Raw genomic sequence first — 20,704 nt, 5'->3', positions numbered from 1 at the left:
TTGCATACCAAAGTCTATAATAAAGACATTAGTTAATATCCATGGCTCAGCCTCACTTGAGGCACATCAACATTTAATTAACGCTCTAAAAGCAACAGGCCTCAATTTCAGTGCTTTGCCAATTTGAAGTGGCCATAATTGCTAACTGAATTGTTATCAAATGCTTTGCACATTTAGTTGCGAATTGAGCTTCAGCCAGACATCGTCATAGACGACCCAAGGATTGAAGAGCACTCAAAAGTACTCACACTTAGACAAACCTTTAGCAGCGATTCTTGATATATAGTTTGAATTGATGAAGTGGAAGGCAAACTTAGTTTGGCTTGTCAACTGAAGCAGTAAAATTGATGTGAGGCTGATCTCAGTTTACGGATGTCAGTATTACAATAAATGATATGCAAATATAGGCCACAAATAATGTTAATTACAAACGAACTTTGGGTTAATGGCAGTTTATACCCTGTAATTCTAAAATTGTTTAGGAGGAATATTAAGGCTATATATGTGCATATATAAATAAATACAGATAGCTGTCATGGCTGTCTTGAATACATCTATTGTCAAACTCAGCTGTTATTATAGGGTATTTTTCTAGTCTGCAATTTAGCTTTAAACTACTTGTTGCTTGCTTTCCTTCAGTCTTTTGGTAGAAACAATGCATTTAGTTGCAAACCAAAGAGTCTAGTGTCTGGCTGACTTATCTTTGTTTAGATTTAGATTTAGATACTTGTGGAAATTTATTAACAAATCCGGTTTACCTATAATGTGTGTGCAGCGACGTACCTGAAGTGAACTACGCCCAAGAGGAGAAGTTTAGCCCTACCTAAGTGAGTTAGATGCAGGCTAAAAATGAGCAGATATTCTTTGGGTATTTATGGGAAATTTCTTAGACATGCGGGCAACAAAATGTTTGGGCAGAAAACTGGGAAGTTTCGCGCAAAGGTATTTATGTAGATTAGGTATAATATGAATGTATGTATAGTATAGTTCATGCAATCAGTCTGTCAATGCAACTTCAGACTATAAAAGAGTATTTAATCTGCGAATGCTTTTCAGCAGCAGTGTGATTATGTACTTACATATATAATATAATATATATACACACATATTGCTTGCCCTAGACTGTGCTCACTGCCCATCCAGACAATGTTCAGACAGTGGTTATTAAGTGCTGCTCCTGATCACAGACAATTTGCGCTGCAAGGTCAGCTTCAAGTTGGCCCTGGCCAGAACAAAAACCTGCCAACTTTGGCATAGCTCGCAAGGAAGAGAACAATAAAAAAGCCGTCAGATCCAGTTTGCGTTTCTTGAGTGATGCACAACTAATACCAAAGCTTTTGGTTGCTATGTAGGTACCAAGGTATAGTATATAAAATAAAAACGTACCTCACTTATCACCGTGATAGAAGCTCTGCAGCGGCAGAGTGAGAGAGAGATATGTAAACAAAAATTGTCAAAAATATTGGGCAGAGAGATGCGCATACTGATAAAATGGCAAGCAGCGGAGGCATCTGGTACAGCTGCTGCTGCATAAATTATCAGGAGGCAGAGACAATGCTCATTATCAGCCAGACGTAGAGAGCGAGAGAGAAAGAGAAAGAAGGAGAGAGGCAAAGACACAAGAAACAGAGAGAGGCTCACATGCAGAGGTAAAGCAAAAGAAACAGAGAGAAAGAGAGAGAGATAAGTGCAAGGGCGATAGCATCTCAGTTGCCGGACTTGGTTTTTTCCTTCTGTTTCTCACATTTTTTGTATGGTTTTGGTCAGACTGCGCCAGACTGCGTTGACTTGTTGTCCACAAGAACCGAGCGAAGCAGCGACTGAGACGTGACTCCCGATTTCTATTGGATGCGGCACAACCTGTCATAATTATCGCCGGGCAACGCATTCAGTCAGTCAGTCCATCAACGTCTGCGAGAGCCTCAACATGTGGCTGCTGCTGCCGATTATCGCCTACTCGGCGATCTTTCTGTATGTGCGACACATCTATAGCTATTGGCGACGCAAGCGCTTCCCGAGCGAGCACACATCGTTGTCCTGGCAGTTTCTCACGCTGGCCTACCAACGAGAGTTCCGGCACGTGGAGGCCATATGTGAGGCCTACCAGGAAGGGCGCGATCGTCTGTTTGGCATTTACTGCTTCTTTCGACCCGTATTGCTGGTGCGCCAACCACAGCTGGCCTTTAGCATTCTGCAGCAGTCGAATGGCCACTTTACCGAGTCCAAATGGGATTGCGTCAAGGGCTACAGACGCTTCAACTTGCTGGAGAAACTGTCGCCCATGTTCAGCACAAGGCGTCTGTCCTCCATGTTCAGCAATGCTCAACATGTGGCCGACCATATGATGCAGTACCTGGCGAAAAGGGAGGAGCAGGGCCAGCTGGAGTTGGATCTGCAGCACCTGATGAGAATGTAAGCGAAGAAGACTGAGCCTAACTAAAACTTTAATTTATACTAACATTTTTGATCTGTCTTCCTCTAGATATGCTGTCAATATAATAGGCAATCTGGTCTACGGCTTGGACGTGAACAACTTCGTGCAAAGGGATCACCTACTCAATAGCTATGTGCAGCATCCTTCGCAATACGGTGCACTGCAATCATTGTGAGTATCAATTTGGTAGCAACTCAACATGCAACTAATATTTGCTATGGGGCACAGCACGCTGAGAGGCATGCCACAGAAGTCGTCGCTCGCCTATCGCCTCATAGACATCATTAAGCACAATGTGGAGCAGCGCGAGGAGAACGGCATCATACGCAAGGACATGCTCCAGCTGTTGGTCAAGTTTCGCAATGGCAACGATCTCAGCAGCGACAAGTGGCAAATCGAGCATGCCATTGGTTAGTTAAGCAACGCCTTCCTGCCACACTTTAGCTGATGTTTGCTCTTGCCCCTTCTTGCAGAAGAGGACAAGCTGATGTGCATCAAGCGACTGGCTAAGGTAGCCGAGGACCTAATGCACTCTGCTTTGGATGGCATTGCCTCCACCATAACTCTGACACTCTATGAGATTGCCCAGCAGCCGCTGATTGTGGAGAAGCTGCAGACCGAGATCCAGGAGCTCAATTTAAAGGATGGCCAACTGGCGTTCGAGCAATTGATGGGGCTCAAATATATGGATATGTGTGTGAAGGGTGAGTGCTTTGAGATGCGGTATTTGGTTGACATAAATGCGACAAAATAAGAGGTATAAGAGCATATTATAGAGGCAATGAAATAATAGTCTTAAAAGATATAGCTACATATTGGAGAGAATACTTTAACAGATTTACTAGGATTATCTATGTCTTATTCTTCTTCAACAGAGTTGAATGTCCTTATTGACTTTTGCGTCACCATAGTACTTTTACAGCATATCTATCGTAGTTATTGTGTAAACTGCTTTAACATCGTTAAACTTGAAGGTTTCATTGCAAGATTTGCTTTGAGTAATTTTGTCTTTAGCTACACACTATTATCATATCAGATCTTAGCTCTATCGAAAGCAAAACAAGATATATATTTGCATTATTTACGGTAGATATATTTTGCCCCCCTTAGAGTAGAGTTTGTCATGGTTACATCCCAGTCTTAAGCTTCTTGTCCCTTCTTATTGATGCCTCCAGTGTGGCTTACTTTCAACAAGTTACATCTCAAACTTAATGCCCCAATTTTTCTGCTCCACAGAAACGCTGCGCAAGTACCCGCCAGTGCCCATAATAGAGCGCGTTTGCCGCAAGCGTTACACGCTGCCCGGCAGCAAGCTGAGCATTGGCGTGGGCAAGACGTTGATGGTGCCGCTGCTGGCCATACAGCGTGATGGCAGATACTTCAGCGAGCCACTGAAATACAAGCCACTCCGTTTTCTACACAACCAGCCCGACGGAGGAGGCCAGCAGTGTCCTTCGGTTATAGCGAGCTTTGGCATAGGCGGGGCTCAGTGCGTGGGTAAGTGGCACACACCTTCGAAGGTAAACAAAAACTAACGGAGTTTCCCACCGGCAGCACAAAACTTTGCCAAAATGGTCATTAAGCTGGCGCTTGTCAGGCTGTTGCAGAGCTATGATCTGGAACTGGATGCGAGTGCTATGGTCGAGGTCTCACATCTGCCGGCGCCATTTATTAGCTCCCCAGATGGACTGAAAATTCAACTGAAAGCGCGTGAAATCCTAAGGCAAAGCAATTATCGCAAATGTTCAATTTAGAAACGAATTTAATTTATGCAGCACTTGACGTATTTGCCCTTATTTTCTCCTTCTATAATTTTTCAACACTTCATCTAAGCATTGTGTGTTGCTAGCTGTGAGCACCTAAAAATATGCCATAAATAAAAGCAGTAAATTATGGCTTCAAATTGGGTTGTTGTTGTTCTTGTTGTCTGTTCATTTCGCTTCGTTAGCCGTAGCATGGTAAATGCCAAAGGTCCTTGGTCCTTGTGCGCGAAGCGAGCACACGCGGCGTATACGCAACGCCGTTAAATTAGACATTCTATGTGCTTGTTGTTCGCATTGTTGCTGGCTCTGCTGCCGCTGTTGCTGTTGTGGAAAACTCATCAAGCGTAAAAGACATGTTCAAGCACATGAGCTTATCATTAAATTTGATTTGCTTTATTGCCAATACACATGACATGCGGCATTGTCTGATTGGAGCCGAAATGGAAATCTGCAAAAGTCACATGGAGACACTCGGTCTCCGTACTTTATCAGCTGGCCCAAGTGTCGCCTTGCTGCTGTTGGCCATCCCAGTTAGCTAGCCACTAACGAGACCACAATTAGGCCGCATTATGAACTCATTTATCAAGTTGGCTGAGGATGGTATACTATGCGTGCGATAAAAGCTTATACAGCTAGCAATTGCAATCAGTGCAAAGCATTTTGCAAACTGTACAACCGACTCCTAACAATCTCTCCTCCGGCTCAATCTTATGGCCGGGCATTAAATTAATTGCGCTCTGTGGGTGACCAGCAGCCAGAGTCTAGACTTTGAACTTGCACGGAGACACAGCGGGCAAAGGAGCTGCTTGTAATGAGCCGGAAATTGTATTTCTGGCTTCTAATGGCACACGAATTATTAATTGCGTACACGGCTGTGTGGACTCAAAGTGAGTCCATAGAAGTCGATAATGTGAAGTGAAGTGTGGTTGCTCCTTTATAATAATTATTAAGTGAAATTGCAAATGTAATATATATAATTTTAATATGTTAGATTTAAGGAATATATATTGAATGGATTGACCTCTACAGTCCATATTACTATAACCATAAAAACCATCTAATATAGTATACATCTCTCTGGCAAGCTCTCTTCATAATGGGATCAGTTTCGGTCTTCCAACTTTTAAAGTCTCTCTCTCAGTTTTACTCTAGCTATCAAAAGCCAGAGTTCACGTCGTCAGCCGAGTATACAAAATTAAAGAGCTCACAGAATACGTGAGTTTTAACTTGAAAGGAAAACAGCAAGCACTACAACAACAACAATCAGATGAAGCCCGCTCTTCACATGCACTGACCCAGTTGCCACATGTCGAGGCACCGAATATAAATTGCTTGGCAGATTCGCAACAAGATTTCCTCGTAGATTTGCCCAGGCCTCTAGGGACATGGGTGTCAAAAAAGAGAAGAGAATAGAGAGCTCTTCGTGCAGGCACCCAGCTGCTCGCTGGCATTGTCCTGGTTACATTTAAATATTACACATTGCATATTAAGTGGTCAAAAAGGGCATCCCCGCCGCACCACTTCGCGCCCCTTGTTAAGCTTTAAGAGCGCAATATAAAGCAGACGAAGCGGCGTGAAATATGCGAGCGCATAAAAATTTCATTTACATACTAGAGCGAATGAGAGCGAGAGCGACGGCGAGAGACAGATAGAGTGAGAGAGAGTGGGAGCAAGAGAGACGGAGAGGTTCGAGTCAACCCAGTGGCATAAATTAAGAAATATTTCTCTCTTGGCGACATTTGACATGGAGAAATTACTTAAGTGTTTGCTAATTTTTTATGTAAATTGAAATTTTTTTTGCCTTTTTAGCGTATAATTGGCATGTGAAATATGCGCTGCAAGAGAACCCCAATTAGCAGCATATTTACTTACCATAATTCAAGACTTTTGTGTGGCTCTGCACCAACTGTGAACTGAAACGGAAAAGAGAAACACAAAATGTTAAATATTAATTTGCATTTGTAAAAAGTTTTCTGTAATACATATTCAATGTTTGTTGTTGCTCATTTTTATCTTTATTTTTTCTCATGTACCATGTAAACAGGTTCATTTGTTATTGAATTCAGTTAGTTAAAGTTCATTACTGCAGTTTGTTATTGAACTTTAGGCATGGCTTAAAAAAACAAACGTTTATAATGAACATTTCAATGAAAACTTGAACTACTTTTGGGAGAGACAACAAACGCCAAAAGAGAAAGATACTAAAATAAACAAGTTATGCGTGAAGTTGCAAGCACTAAAAGGTGCACTAAAAGATACCCTGTAATATATGTAATATAATAAATAAGTAAATATGTCGGTGTTGTGTCAAAGTCATCGCCATCCAATTTCATTAAATACTTCACATGAGACTCTTCTCTTGACTGGCTAGTTCTACTCCCCTTTTGTGTACAGAGAGTTCAGCGAGCTATTTCAATCTAGCATAGCAGCTACAGAAATTGCTTCTGTCTATCGTCAGCTCATTCGGATAATACTTTAATAACTCTCTGCAAGCTCTGCGCCTCTTACTACATGAAATCCTGCAGCAGTAATCAGGGACCGTAACGATTATAATTTTTATAGCAAAAAATTAAAAAATAATAATTATTTTTTGATAAATAAAAAAAAAATTATATTTAATTATTATTTATTATTTAATTACTGCCAGTAATAAAACACAATCAAGCAAAAAATTGAACAGAATTAGAAAACTGTAAACGACAATAATAGAGGAGAAGCAACTACAATAGCAGAGACTCTGTTATCCATTTTACAATATTACAACTGAAAAGAACAGCTATATGCATGCATACATTCATACAAATATGTATAGAGATATTCATATGTTAGTATGAGAAACTTAATGATTGGAGACTTATTGATAGTCTGAAAACTATTATAGCCTCAACTAGCCAATGAAATATTCAATCTATTGCAATCTCACAAATATCATACCCGACTTTTATCATTGCTCACAGGGCATACGATATAAAAAATGTGATGACAAAAACTACACGAACCTGACATAAAAGGTTATCAGCCGCGTCTCTTTTAATTAACCAATTGACATACGACTTTTGTCTGCTAGTTTGTTGTTCAGCCGTTTGTTGTTGTTGTTGTGAATTGTTTGACAAAAGTTGTGCAAACTTTGGGAGCATTTTAAAAAAGTTTTTAACAATAAGTAGACAAAGCAAATTCAGTATGAAATTAATAGAGAGATTAATAGCGCGCAGTCAATTTTTATTAGAAACCTTACTGTGCTTCAAGCAGTTGAGAAGGAAATCTTAAGATTTATTATGCCATTATATAAAGGCTTAAATACATACTTAAGCTTTATAAATTAATTTTATGAACTTCTCAAAGTCTTTTATTTGGCTTCTAATGAGGCAGCTAAGCCACCGTTCAGGTTTGGCTGAAAGAGACGCGGCCATTCTTATGAGTGGCATTACTACACACTTACTTCTCTTTTTGGGTTCCCACTGAACTCACTTGGCTCATCTTAACTCTGAACTTTGAACATATTTTGTGCATATTCACTTAACCACTTCTCTTAATTCGACACTTCACTCTGCCTCTCCGCGTGCTTCAAAAGGTGCCCATGCAGCGACCCACGCGACCTCAGGGTTACACAGTAATAAAAATAAATAAGAGTCAGACATTCTTAACTTATATACATATGTATATATACTATATATATGTATGAGTATACACTTTATTTGTACAACAATTAAATATTTTAACTGTGTGTGTGTGTGTGTGTAAAACATTGTTATCATGCTGATCTTGGTGAGTAACTGCTAAGCAGACAAACAAATTGTGAGGGACAATTATTGCTGTTGTACTCATGCTTATAGAGTATATATACAAAGCATTAAGTACACTAAAAAAAACACAAATAGAACGAAAATAATTTTTTTTGTGAAAAATAACAATTCAAAAATATTAAAAATTTTCTTTTTTTTATACAAAATATTTATAAAATTGCTTGCACAATTTATGATAATTTTTAATGTCTCTAATAATATTTTGTTCAGTGTATTTATATCATGCACTAACTCTGTTGCTGCTTTGGACTCTTGATTTTCTGTTAACTTCTTTGGTTAGCTGACTCGCTGGCTGAGCCTGGGGAAGCTGGGGGTTGACTTTTTCAATTTGTGTTCGGCGTTGCATACACACATGTATACAGAATTGCCACAGCAACGCATAACGTGTAACGTGCAACGTGCATCGTGCAACATGCAGCCAAAGATGACGCGGCTGCTTCTTTTGATGCTGCTGCTGCTGCTGGTGCTGCTGGTGCTGGTGCTGCGTGCAGCTGCTTTGCTGTTTGTTTTATTTATGTTGTTGGTTTGTTTGTTGGCCTGATTATTGTTGTTGTTGTCACAATTGTTGCTGCTATAGCTCGGTTGTTCTCATTGTTGTTGCTTCTTTAATAATTGTCGCAACGGTCGCCTGCATTTGCTGCTTCTGTGTGTGTGTGTTTACTTATTTATATTTATGTATATTTTTATCTGTTTCCGACTTTTAATTAATTTATGTCTGTGTGAGTATGTGTGTGAGTGTGTCTGTGAATTCCTTTAGGCGCTTAAACAGTGCGTTAAATTCAGCCAACAGACTGTATATGTAGACATACCTATATATATATATATATATATATATGTATAGTTAAAGCTGGGAACGACAGGTAATGACTTTTTAAATGTAATTTGCTCACAAAGTGCAATGCATTTACATTGACTTTACTCATTTGTAAGGGCTTAAGGCAGTGTACAAATTATATCAAAAATATATTTTTTAAATAAATATGAATGTCACTTTTCATCTCTTTCATTTGAATAATAATTGATGATGTCAATATATATTCTTCAGCTCTGTATAGTTATCAAAGCAAATTAAAATAGCATAAAGTGTTAATTTAATAAATAATATTATTTATAATATATTACATTTACACACAATAAATCTTCATATTGAATGTGTATATTTTGCCTATATTTTTTAAATTTATTAACAATATAAATAATTAATTAATTAATTTAATAAATATTATTTTTTTATAATATATTACATTTACACACAATAAAACTTCATATTGAATGTGTATATTTTGCCTATATTATTTTAATTAATTAATAATCTATTTGTCAACATTTTCTTAATATTACGAAAATGTCTTAGCGTTTTTTTTATACATATTTTAAATATTACCCAAATTAACTTTGTTAGTTAGTTATGAAACGTAATGCCATAAATTGTTACAAATTGTGATTTATTCGTGTCGCAAACACAGTGAAAACTGTTGCCAAATGCGCGAAAACTTTCAATTGAATTATGGCAAGTGGGGGCGTGGCTTTGCCAGAGCTTTCAATGCGATTATAATGATAATTAATTATGCATTTAAATTTATTAAATTAGCACGCACGCACAAATTACAGCGAATTGTGGACTTTGCATAATCCCGGGCTAATATTACTGCAAATTCAATTGTATTGCCAGATGGCCAATAAAGTTGTTAGTTGTTGTTGTTGTTGTTGTTGTTGTTGCTGTAGCGCATAAATTAATGTACACATCATTTACACCTGCTAGTGGGTGTGTGTGTGTGTTTGCACGAATTATGAATTTCAATTTTAAACGGATTTACAGAATCACGGATAAACTGCGCCCGTTTAACTAATGGAAATTCATGGAGTTTGCCAAAAATATACAAGAATTCTAAAAATGGCCAGGCCGCATAATGCTCTGCTTTCTGTTGCTGTTGTTGTTGTTGTTGTGCTTATGGTTTTTATTGTTATATTGCCTTTCACGTGACAAACTTGGGCAATTTCCGTTGCACGGAAATGTGCACAATTTAATTTCGTTCTACCATCTATTTTTATACACGCTAACACTGGGTATGCACAGGAAGACGTTCAATGTGTAACACGCTATGGGAGACCATATTGGTAGAATGAGCTGACTTAAGCTCATTAGCTCATGTTGAAGAAATTTTATAATATTTTTATATTTTCTGTATCATTTCTTAAAAATATTTTTATTATAATTCAAATTAAAATGTTTTAGCCCAAGATAAATTGGAAAAAAATTGTTTCAAGAGTATTTAATATTCGTATTGCCATTTCTTTGTCCTGCTAAAATAAAGGCACTCGGAACGACATCGTTTTGGTCGCGTCCAACCAGAAGCTGTTCGTGTTCTGTTGGTTGTATTTGATGGTTGTACTTGAGAGGGCTTAGATCTCCCCACAGAGTTGATAATTTTCTGGTTGAGTTGCGCTCTCTAGCGCGTTTGCGCTGCTAACAGCTTCAATTGCTGTTGCTTTTAATTAGAATCAGACAGAAACTTGCCACAACATGCGAGAGCTCGCGCCAAGACTTCCCAGAGACTTGGCAAATGTCTCGCATCGCACTCGCCTTAAGATAATTTTTTGCCGTGAAAACATAAATTCAACTTGTTTTTATGCACGCACACACACACACGCACACGCACACAGAGACCATTACACACGCACACACGTTTTTGGGCAAAGCTTCCATTTTGGGTGCCATCTCACTCCAGCCTTCAATGTACATTGAGATTTTCTTGGAAAATTAACAGCACTCGTGGCTTTGATTTATCGCGATAAGCGGATGTGTGTGCATGTTCTACATTGTTGTTGTCTATGCTGTTGCTGTTGTTGTTGCTGTTGTTGTTGCTTCTGTGGCATACAATGTGTATTTTAGATAGGGGGGAAAGCAGTGAGCCATACGGATGACTGAGGGCATACAGATTTTTGGCAGCCCGTTGCCTGCCTCTCATAACATATGCAAGCAGATCGACATTGACTTGGATTAGATTAGATTAGAGCGCAGCTTTTATCATACAAAGCGGATATAAAACTCAAATTCTATGACTTCCCCATATATTTGCTGTAAAACTGCACCGGGTATTAGGAGAAGCAGTAAAGTCTGTTCTATTCCAAACTTTCGCTGTCCCATAAACCTGCGAAACTTTAAAGGCAGTTTGTTTTTCGGTTTACTAACAAGTCCAGCGATTCTGAACTTTAGTTTGCTTAGTTTCCAGGTATCTCTGCCAAATTCGAAACTTTACGATATTTGGAACTTGTATGCATGTGCATATGTGTGGGAGTTCCGAAATAAAGTCAAGTTTTCAACAACAATTGGAAGACTGGCTTGGCTCTGCGCCACGCACACACATCGCTGCACTTGAGATGCAGTCGAACTTATCAGGAGTTGAGTTGAGTTGTGCATTGTCAGTGAATGTTGTTGTTGTTGCGGCTCAAAGTACAGTAAATATTGTCGTACATGCAACGACCTTACGATACACACTGCTGCCTGCTACGATGCGTCTGCGGTTATGCAAGTAATCTCCGAGCCAACTTAACTTCAATTTCTAATTGCCGACGTTCGCCCCACAAAGTGCAGCCCACTCGACGCAGCTGCCGCGCCAGCCCCCCGAATGGCCCATAAACATTTCCCTCCATTGTTGTTGTTAACTACACCAGAAGGTAGCATGGCAAGCGGAGTTCAGCTACCCACCTAGCTACCCTCCTACCAGCCCCCTTTCACAACCTAATCAAATGTTACATAGAGCTAGCAATTTTTTTATTGTTGTTGCCGCTGGGCAAAAGCTACGACTATATTTATACTCTGACTATGCACACACATACATGCATACATACTAAATAGCGGCAGCTGACTCCATATGTTGTCGATACACTGTGAAAAATACTGGAATTGTAGAAGAGGAATTGAAAGTTATTTAAGCTCAGTTTTGGAGTTAGCAAGGTTTACATTCTTGAAGTAGCAGACATATATATGTATGTATGTGTATTTTGTGTTAGAGTATTTTGTATTAGAGAATAAAGCTCAGTTTTAGAAATTAGTAAATCTAATATTCTTTGCTGCTAAATTGAAGCTGGGCTGCATTATTTGTCTGCCATATTTAAGATTAAATTATTGTCAATCATTTATTATAATCCATATTGTTTTTTTTAACATTGTTTTTTTATTACAAGTTTTAATTCGTTTTCTATGATATCAATGGTGACCATTCATTGTTGTCAGTTGTATGCATATGTATGTTATAGAGTAAAAAGTATTCTCTTACATAAGAGCCGCATATGAAGTTGCATTTGTAAGAGGCGGATGACCGTTCTCCCTATGCTCGTTCTTTCTTTGCTGGCTCTCCCTGTATTCTCACTTGCTTAATAAATGACGGTCATTATTAAATTCAAACTCAAGGCGGTCGCACGTTGCTAGGGTTCTAGTGAAGCCTTATATCAGAGTAAGAAAGCCGAAAGTTGCTTGAACAATTAGTTTACTTCATCATCCATATATAGTAAATATAAATTTGTCCAAAGTTTAATTATTAGTTTATGCTCAGCACCTTTATTCCATGTATTAAAACAGATTTTTGTTCGATTTACACATTTTTGAGAATTATTGAGAACGAATTTCGTTCAAGGGGATATCGATTTTGGACTTAGCACGGTATAAATGATCGAGACTCGACTGTATCTATTTAACGTTAACTTTCTTTCACTCAGTCATAGTGAGTTTAACTGTTTAATTTTCAAAATATAGACTTAGCTAGAAATATAGTTCACTGAATACCAGTCCTTGGTCACATTGCAATTGTTTGCTTCAGCGGAGCTTTAGCTAGGATTTAAAAGCGCTTCTCGCCGTGTATTTAGTGCGGGCACATATGCTGTCGCCATTGATGTTGTCATTTGGTCGCTTTTGTTGGGGCCCTCGAGTGTATGGGCCTGTAGGTGAGTTGGCCCCATTGATCTGATGTGAGAGCCGAGGGCTTTTGGCGCTATTTGTGCATGGCTCCATGTATCAACTTTAATTTTATTTACGTGCTTGATTAGAAGCCGGCGGCGAAGCCTCATATAATTGTGTGTGTGTGCATGGGAGTGTGTTGTCTATGACGCTATCAATCCAACTGGCGAACCGCCCCTCATTTAACACCTCTAGCCTAAGGGGGAGTACGCCTTTTGGGTCGTCTATTGTTATGAGGTATCCCAGGCGCTTATCATTGTGCAAGCGCAACTTAATTGAACGACATTTGACACAATTTAAGAGTTGAGTTTGTCGCCAGTTTTTGTTTCTCCATTTCACCGTCTCGCCCCAAATTAGTTTCACTTGTCTCTACATCGCAAATCCCACGCGAAATTGCGCATCATCAGGCGGCAGAGATGTGAAAATGAGAGAATGGGGAAATTGAGTTAGACTATCGCGGGTTTTGTAGGTCGGCTGACATGGAAACCCAAAAAAAAAAACTGTTTCAAAAAGATGAAAAAGCACAGGGCCTACCAGGGCCTAGATTAGTTGCATGTGCTGAAGAAGGCAAATGTCATGCCACAAGCCCAGCGATTGCAATAGCTGTCGCTGGCTGCTTTCCACTGATTGCGAAAGCCCCATGCCGACAGTTGCAAGTAGAGCTTTTCAGTTGCCACTCGAGCAGCAGTTGCAGCTGCTGTTGATGCTGCTGCTGCTGCTGCTGCTGTTGCAGCTGCAACTCCAATTCAGCAGCTCTTAAGCTTGCCATTTGCAACATGCAGCAGGCAATCTGAAATGTTGTCAATGCAACTTCAGCATCAGAAAGTTCACAGCCAAAAAGGGTTGAGCAGGGCAGGGCTCCTCCTGCACCTAGTTGGGGCTTGAGTTATGAGCTAGGGTGAGCAGCGGGCCAGCAACGTCAGATAAATGAGATGAAACTCTGGCAGCAGCTGAGACACAGACGCAGGAGTCGAGCAGGAAATGCACTGCATCAAATGAGTTGCTATATTATTATTTTGGGCCACAAGCTGAGCTGCTCTCCTTCAAACTGGGAGAAAATTGGGAAATATTCTGTGCGACGTGGTAAAGCCAATGGCAAATTCTATTATGCCCACATACGTGTACATAAAAGTCTAGGGATGGAAGGGAAAACAATATTAAATAAATAAAATTTCATTATTGAAAATGCATAAATTCCAAACTGTCTGGCTTTCGATTTAAAATAATAATTTCAATTCTAGAATATGTATATACAATATATAATCTATCTATAATATAAAATAAACAATGTCAAGTATGGATTTTATATATTCGATTATAGCTGCTAGTTTTTATTTGCCGGTTGTAATAAGCTGGCAAACTTATTTTTCTTTGTCCACTGACAATCTCTGCTATTTATAAGTCATTGCCAAAATCGATTCCTCATTGGAGCGCTCACATAACTTTCATCTACCTCACTTCCCTTAACTGCCGTGCTCGCTGTCTCGCTTCCTCTTTCGCAGGCGGCTTAACTTTTCACGTGAATAATGTCATCATAGGAAAAAGTTATTGTCTTACTCGCTGAACTCAGCTGTGCCCGTGCCCTGCCTCGGCCCCTGCCTCTGCCTCTGTGCCCGTGTCCGTGGTGAACTCCACCCCGCAGCCCTTCGCGCAATACACTCTGCTGCATGCCCTGTTTGGATGCTATTTTTGAGCGCATCATCAGCGGCAACGTCGTCGAGTTTATTATGCAACGCCAAAAATTTAGTGCCATTTGTTGTCAACACGATGAATGCAGCAACAGCAACAGCAGCAGAAGCAGCAGCAGCAACAGCACCACCAACAACAGCAACAATATAAGCAGCAAAGTTTTACGACAACAATGGATGAGCTAGCCATGGAGCTGGTGGGGCTGGCGGAGATTGTCAAGCGAATTGCGCTGCATTTGCGCAGTCATTGTAATGAGTTTCGAAGCAACAACAGCAATAGCAACAGCAACAGCCAAGTCGAATGTTGCAATATGTAAAATTAACAACGCAGCTGCCACTGAAGAAGCTGCAGAATTTTCACAGTTTCCCCCTTCACCAAAGTTTCTATTGTTGGGAACTTGCAGAAAATTTGCTAGCAGATAAAATTCTTGATTTCTATAATGAATGGGGGATAACTTGTCAAGCGTAGATTAGACGTGATGCTAAAATGATCTTAGGGCTGATTGTCCAATTAATGAATTCGAAATGTGATTAGCTATTTATGAATCAGGTTTGTCAAAACTTTCCTCTTTTCCACGAAAATCGATTTATTTCGATTATTGACCCGAGGCATCAATTTAATGGGCTTTGATTATCATATGTATCGTATCTAAGGTCTGCTATGTTATATGCAAATAAAAAACCCTAACGTGTGTGGAACTCTCTCCAAAATTAAGTTAGCTCTAACGAATGCATTCATAAGCCTCTTCTATCAAAACTCTTAGTTGATGTCAATTTCAATTTGTTGCGGATAAAGTGTGACGCATCGTGGCCTCTGTGCATGTTGCATGCCATTGCCAACAGCCATCCTGCGTTCCACTCTTCAGCCTCCACACTTACGGCTCCTTTCTATATATCATACCGGTTGCAAATTTGTTGTTAATTGCAGTTCGCACGAGTGTCAAAAAACTCATAAGAAAAGCTGGCGTGCAACGCATGTGAATTGGAATGACAATGGCAGTTGAATGATTGATTGATTGATCGATCGCCTGATTGACGAACTGTTCATATCACTGTACACTGACACTTATGTCGTCCAATTAGTGCCATAATAACAATCAAATTTATGCTAATCAAAGCCATCAACTGACATTCAACATTTTTGATAATCCAAAATTAAAAAAAATATGGAAAACAAAAATGTTCATGATAAAAAGTGAAATTTGGTAGACTCTGGGCGCATGTTGCGGTTTTTGGGTTTTTTGGCTTCTGAGCGCCACCGCAGCATCCACCACATCGAAACATCCATCAAGCGCTGGACACGCCAAATGCTCTACGAGATCAATGCTCGAGAAAATACAACAAAGTAAATAAATGAAAAAAGAGTGAAAGTCCATTATGTGTGTTTATGGTCAGGCGAGAGCCATAAAAATACCAGCGACATGTGCAGCAGTTCGCAAAACTTTGGACACTAGCCCAAAGACCACCAAGTCGCATTTGTCTCTCCGTGCTGTCAAATTACTTTCAAGATTCGTGGCGTGGCAGCGGGCAATCAATTGACCACGCCCCTCACAGCCAAAAAGCCGGTTCACATTCGTGTCTATTTTTAGTGCACATAGACAAGTGATTGATTGATTGATTGACTGATGAAACATCGAGTAGGGTAAAGAAAAGTTCCACCTAACGTATATATGGTATGCATAGAGGTCTTAGGAGAGGTGAAAACTGTCATAGAATTTGGAATACAAGATCTGTATATATAAATTTATTTAAAATTTTTTAAAATATAATATTAATTATAATGAAGTTTTCAGATTATATATTAGTGTTTATATTCATATAATATAGGGTGCACTTATTGACTTCTATTGCTTCTATTCAAGAACTACTTCCGTGTACACTCTATAAATTTGCTGTTTTACAGGGTATTATTGAACTTTCTTTTGACGCCCCAACCTTAACAAGCGCCCATTGTGCGGCCTTTTCTGTGACAGCAAAGGCCAGCAAAAGCGAAAAAAAAAAAATATTTAAAAATACAATGCGAAAACCAAAAGAAGTTTTTTATAATATATATAAATGTATATATATATATATCTTTTTTTTTTTGACAAGACCTTCAAATGCTGAAAGCGAAAACTTTGCAATTGCTGAAGATTTGAACCATTTTTCATTTTGTTTTGTTGGTGGCTGAATACAATGGGTAAAAACCACCGCGCACAGTTTCCAGTTGTGGGTGTGCATTATGCGATATATTTGTAACGGCAAAAAATTGTAAGCCTTATGAGCTGCCCATCAAAGCCAGTCAATCAATCAATCAATTGACCAAACGCTAATTAGTATGCAATTCACAGCACAATTGAAAAGTGCGACTTTGATGTCGAGTACTTATTTCGGTACATATGTATGTGTGTATATATGTATACATTATGGCTATAGGCTGTCAAGGGCTTTTTAAACGTGACGCGGCTCACAAATTGCAATATCCAATATCTTGATGACTTGCAAAGGTCGCGCATGCACGTTGGCGGAATTAACGCGCTTTTGTTATAAATAAATAAACAAACATGTGTACGAATATACATACATATGTATGTATGTATGTCTTTCCTTATATACATTTACTGGCATATAAGCTTTGATGTTTTTGCACTTTGCTTTACATTTAGCGAACGTGCGTTAATTTTCACACACAACAAACCAGTGAAGTAAGGAGAGCAGGAACGAGTTCTGATGTCCAAACAGGAAAGAAGAAGAGAATTAATAACTGCCAGTAAAAGTCTGCCAAAATCAAAACCGGCTTCATATACGCATGTTTCCTGCTTAAATGCAACCCGTTTTGGCAATATATATTAACAGAAGCTGATCAAGTGAAACGGGTGTATTGGCTGGCTCCTTGAATTACAAGTGTATACGTATTGTATGGTATATATGTACATACGTATTCAACATAATTTATATAGCCGATCCATATCTTTCACAACTTGAGAGTTAGTCAGAGTTTTCTTATAAAAAATAAAGCAACCTTTCGGCTGGCAATCAGTTGTTGAACTGTGAACGAGCATGACGCAGTCGCTTATGTTCTCACTTTGATTTGTCGTTGGGGCTATCACATAACTCAACAACGATTTTACAGCGTCGAAAAAGAAAACGTAATAAAAAAACTAATTAAAAACTCTCGTTTCCACACACTATCGGGTGAAAAACCAAACCAACTACATTCCAATTTGATGCGTGCTTCGTGATAAGAAAAATTCTCAATTTTTTTTTTTTCGCTTTTATTGATGTGCTGCACAGATATTGATGACAAAAGTACAGAACACGCAAAACGAATATAGAAGAGCCAGCATGTTACATACACTTAGACATGGATATATACGTATATATATACATATATATTTTGGCCCCAAATGGGCCAAAAAAAAATGAAGTCGACTTTCAGCATCACGTGACATATTGAATGAAAGAGGCAAACAACAAAAACATATACAAAACAAATTTATTTTGGCACATAAAAAATGCCAATCTATGCAAATAAGTGGCACACATTCATATTCCTTCGGCTTGGGCGTCACTGGAGTTAACCAGAGCCCCAGACCCAGTGCCTATCCTAATATACTTCTTCAGTATTCAGTATTCCATGCGCTACGCACTCTCACTCTCAACAGGCCCATCACGATTTATGTGCCTTTCATATTGGCAGCATTTAAACAATGAACTGCCATCAGCTTTTCTCTACATATCTATCACGAAATACATACACAAATATATGGATATATATATACTTTTTGGCATGACAACGGCTGTTTATTAAATGCATAATAAATTTCATCAAATTGTGGATAGTGCGTATTTGATTTGCTGCCAGCGAACAGAGAATTCATTTCGATTTCCAATGTTTTAAATTTTGCATAACTTCATTAAATACTTTTTAACTATGCATAGAGTATAAATATAAAATTCAAATGCAATTGAAATATTTTTAATTTAACTCACACTCAACTGAGTTTGATTTATTAGCAAAAAGTTTAAATAAGCGCTATTTAATTAAAATTGTTGATAAATTATCTCTTTTTATAAATGTATAAAAAACTATATATGCAAGTTAACTCTAGTACTTAAAGTATACATATATAAATAAAAAAAAAAAAAAAATTTAAAATTTTTTTTTTCAATTTTATGATAGAATATATATTTGCTTTTATTAAAAACGAATTTTTAATTTTTTATTCACAAAAATACCCAATTGAAAATTTCGTTGAAAATTAAATGTTTTTTATTTTGTTCGTAAATATATTTCAATTATATATAATTGCAAACCAAATATCTTTTTTTTTGTATTTATCATATTAATTTAATTAATTATATGTCAAAAAACACGTTCTTTCTATATATATATTTCCATCAAGTTTATTAATACGTTTCAGTAGTACGCATTTTTATCATGCCCGAAATCTGTGCAATATGATTGCTACAGCGGAACCCTGGCCTAATGATAGACACGTTCGGCAATGTGGCTCGAACGCGCCTTTTTAGCTGGAAATCGAAATCGTGCCAACGAGCAATCACTTTAATTAAAGTTGCTCTTAGAGTTACATAGCTAGCATTAGATCGCAGTGACTGGGACAACGCCTAAGCTAAGAAACAACAGCAACAACAACATCAACAACAACCGTAATAAACAGCAGTGAAAAAATCACCCAAATTAAGCCAACGACTTTCGCCAGGGTAACCGCAAAAATTGTTCAAGCAATTTGTATAAACTAAAATAAAAAATTATACAAAAATAATAAAAAACAAAAGTTTCAAGAAAAAACTGAATATTGGCAATAAATCTGTAAAGAAATGGAAACTGGTTGGGATAGAAAGCACACGCAGTCTCCACTCGGAAGCCAAGCAAAAATTTGTTTTACCACAAGATAAAAAAAAATATAAAAAAAAACAGCTGTAGAAGAAGAAGAAAACCGACTCCCAAACAGGTTAATCTTAATGTGCTGTAAAGCCCATAGACAAACATCGATCTGGTTGGAATGTGCGTTGCTCGTATCACGTTTTTCGTTGTTGTTGTCCGATCAACTATTGCGTGAATGGAGACAACTTCCGACATTGCCTGACATGCAAATCGGTTGACCACATAATCCTTTGGCTGAAAAGTGGCAGCTAACAATGTTGTTATCAAAATTACAAAAACAAGCAAGTCAAAAAAAAAAAATAATAAATAAATAAAAATAAAATAAATAAATAAATAAGCCCAAACTTTCACACCATACACAACTCTAAAGTCTAGACAAATTGAACTCTCACTTACTCCCACGGCAACAGCTCAGCAACAAAGCTGCCCACTGAGAATTCATGCCCATGACCACAAGATGTACATATATATGTATATGTATTTGTAAGTTAATGAATGCGTAAGGCAAAATAAACAAATTTGATGTAATGAGCGTCGGTCAGTTTGTTTATGTCTGACAATTGCTGCTAGACACTAATTTGGTTGGCATACCCTGTAACAATTAAGGGAAAGCAAAAGGTTGTTATGCTAAAGGTGTGCCGCGGGAGAAGGTTACAGATCTTGATCAGAGCAGGGTATTTGTGCGTCGTGCGCTCACTTACTGTTTATCATTTGCTCAGTTTTCACTTTCACAAGCCGACAGGCGAAAATCAGTGGCCCACTTGGCAGCTGCATTAGACTTGTATTCTGATTGCTTGGACCTGCTTTCATTTTCATTCGAAAAAAACAACAACATCAGAAATGGAGACACTAAATGTGGCAACTGCCATTGCAACTGCAACAGACGCGTGGCCCGGGCCAGTTGTTTAACCCAATTTTGATATCATTTGCGGCTCGTGGGCTACGCAACTCTGTGGCAAAAAGTCGTTGCCAATATAACGCAGTTTTTTCAGCGCACAAACTTATGAATCGCACCTGTCCGTGGGCAGCCAGCGGCAACAGCAGAATTATGAAAGGAATGCAAGCCGCAGTTCAGCTGAACTGGTTCAACATTTGCAGCACAATCAACATAAAAGCAAGGCTTTTTACATAGAAGATATTTCAAAATTTTCCATATATACTCTTGAAGAGA

The 20,704-nt window shown here is 38.5% G+C and overlaps 2 protein-coding genes across 2 annotated transcripts in view; one reads left to right on the top strand and one right to left on the bottom strand.

Annotated features, from left to right (window-relative positions):
* MESR3 (misexpression suppressor of ras 3) overlaps positions 1–20,704 on the bottom strand; it is a 51,535-nt gene that overhangs the window by 9,328 nt on the left and 21,503 nt on the right. Inside the window, exon 3 of the mRNA XM_030382690.2 lies at positions 6,070–6,110. Coding sequence (XP_030238550.1) covers positions 6,070–6,072 — 3 coding nt within the window. The 5' untranslated portion in view covers positions 6,073–6,110. The remainder of the gene's footprint in view (positions 1–6,069; positions 6,111–20,704) is intronic.
* Cyp310a1 (Cytochrome P450 310a1) lies at positions 1,363–4,337 on the top strand. The gene is made up of 6 exons (XM_030382675.2): positions 1,363–2,412; positions 2,483–2,605; positions 2,663–2,844; positions 2,908–3,138; positions 3,671–3,931; positions 3,989–4,337. Exons 1-6 carry the CDS (start codon positions 1,928–1,930, stop codon positions 4,186–4,188), a joined length of 1,482 nt encoding a protein of 493 aa, XP_030238535.1. The 5' UTR covers positions 1,363–1,927; the 3' UTR covers positions 4,189–4,337.

Source organism: Drosophila navojoa, chromosome 3 (genome assembly GCF_054131105.1).
Source record: "Drosophila navojoa isolate 15081-1374.11 chromosome 3, UAZ_NAV_1.0, whole genome shotgun sequence".
NCBI classification, from domain to species: domain Eukaryota; kingdom Metazoa; phylum Arthropoda; class Insecta; order Diptera; family Drosophilidae; genus Drosophila; species Drosophila navojoa.
This window is presented reverse-complemented; position numbering and strand designations above follow the sequence as displayed.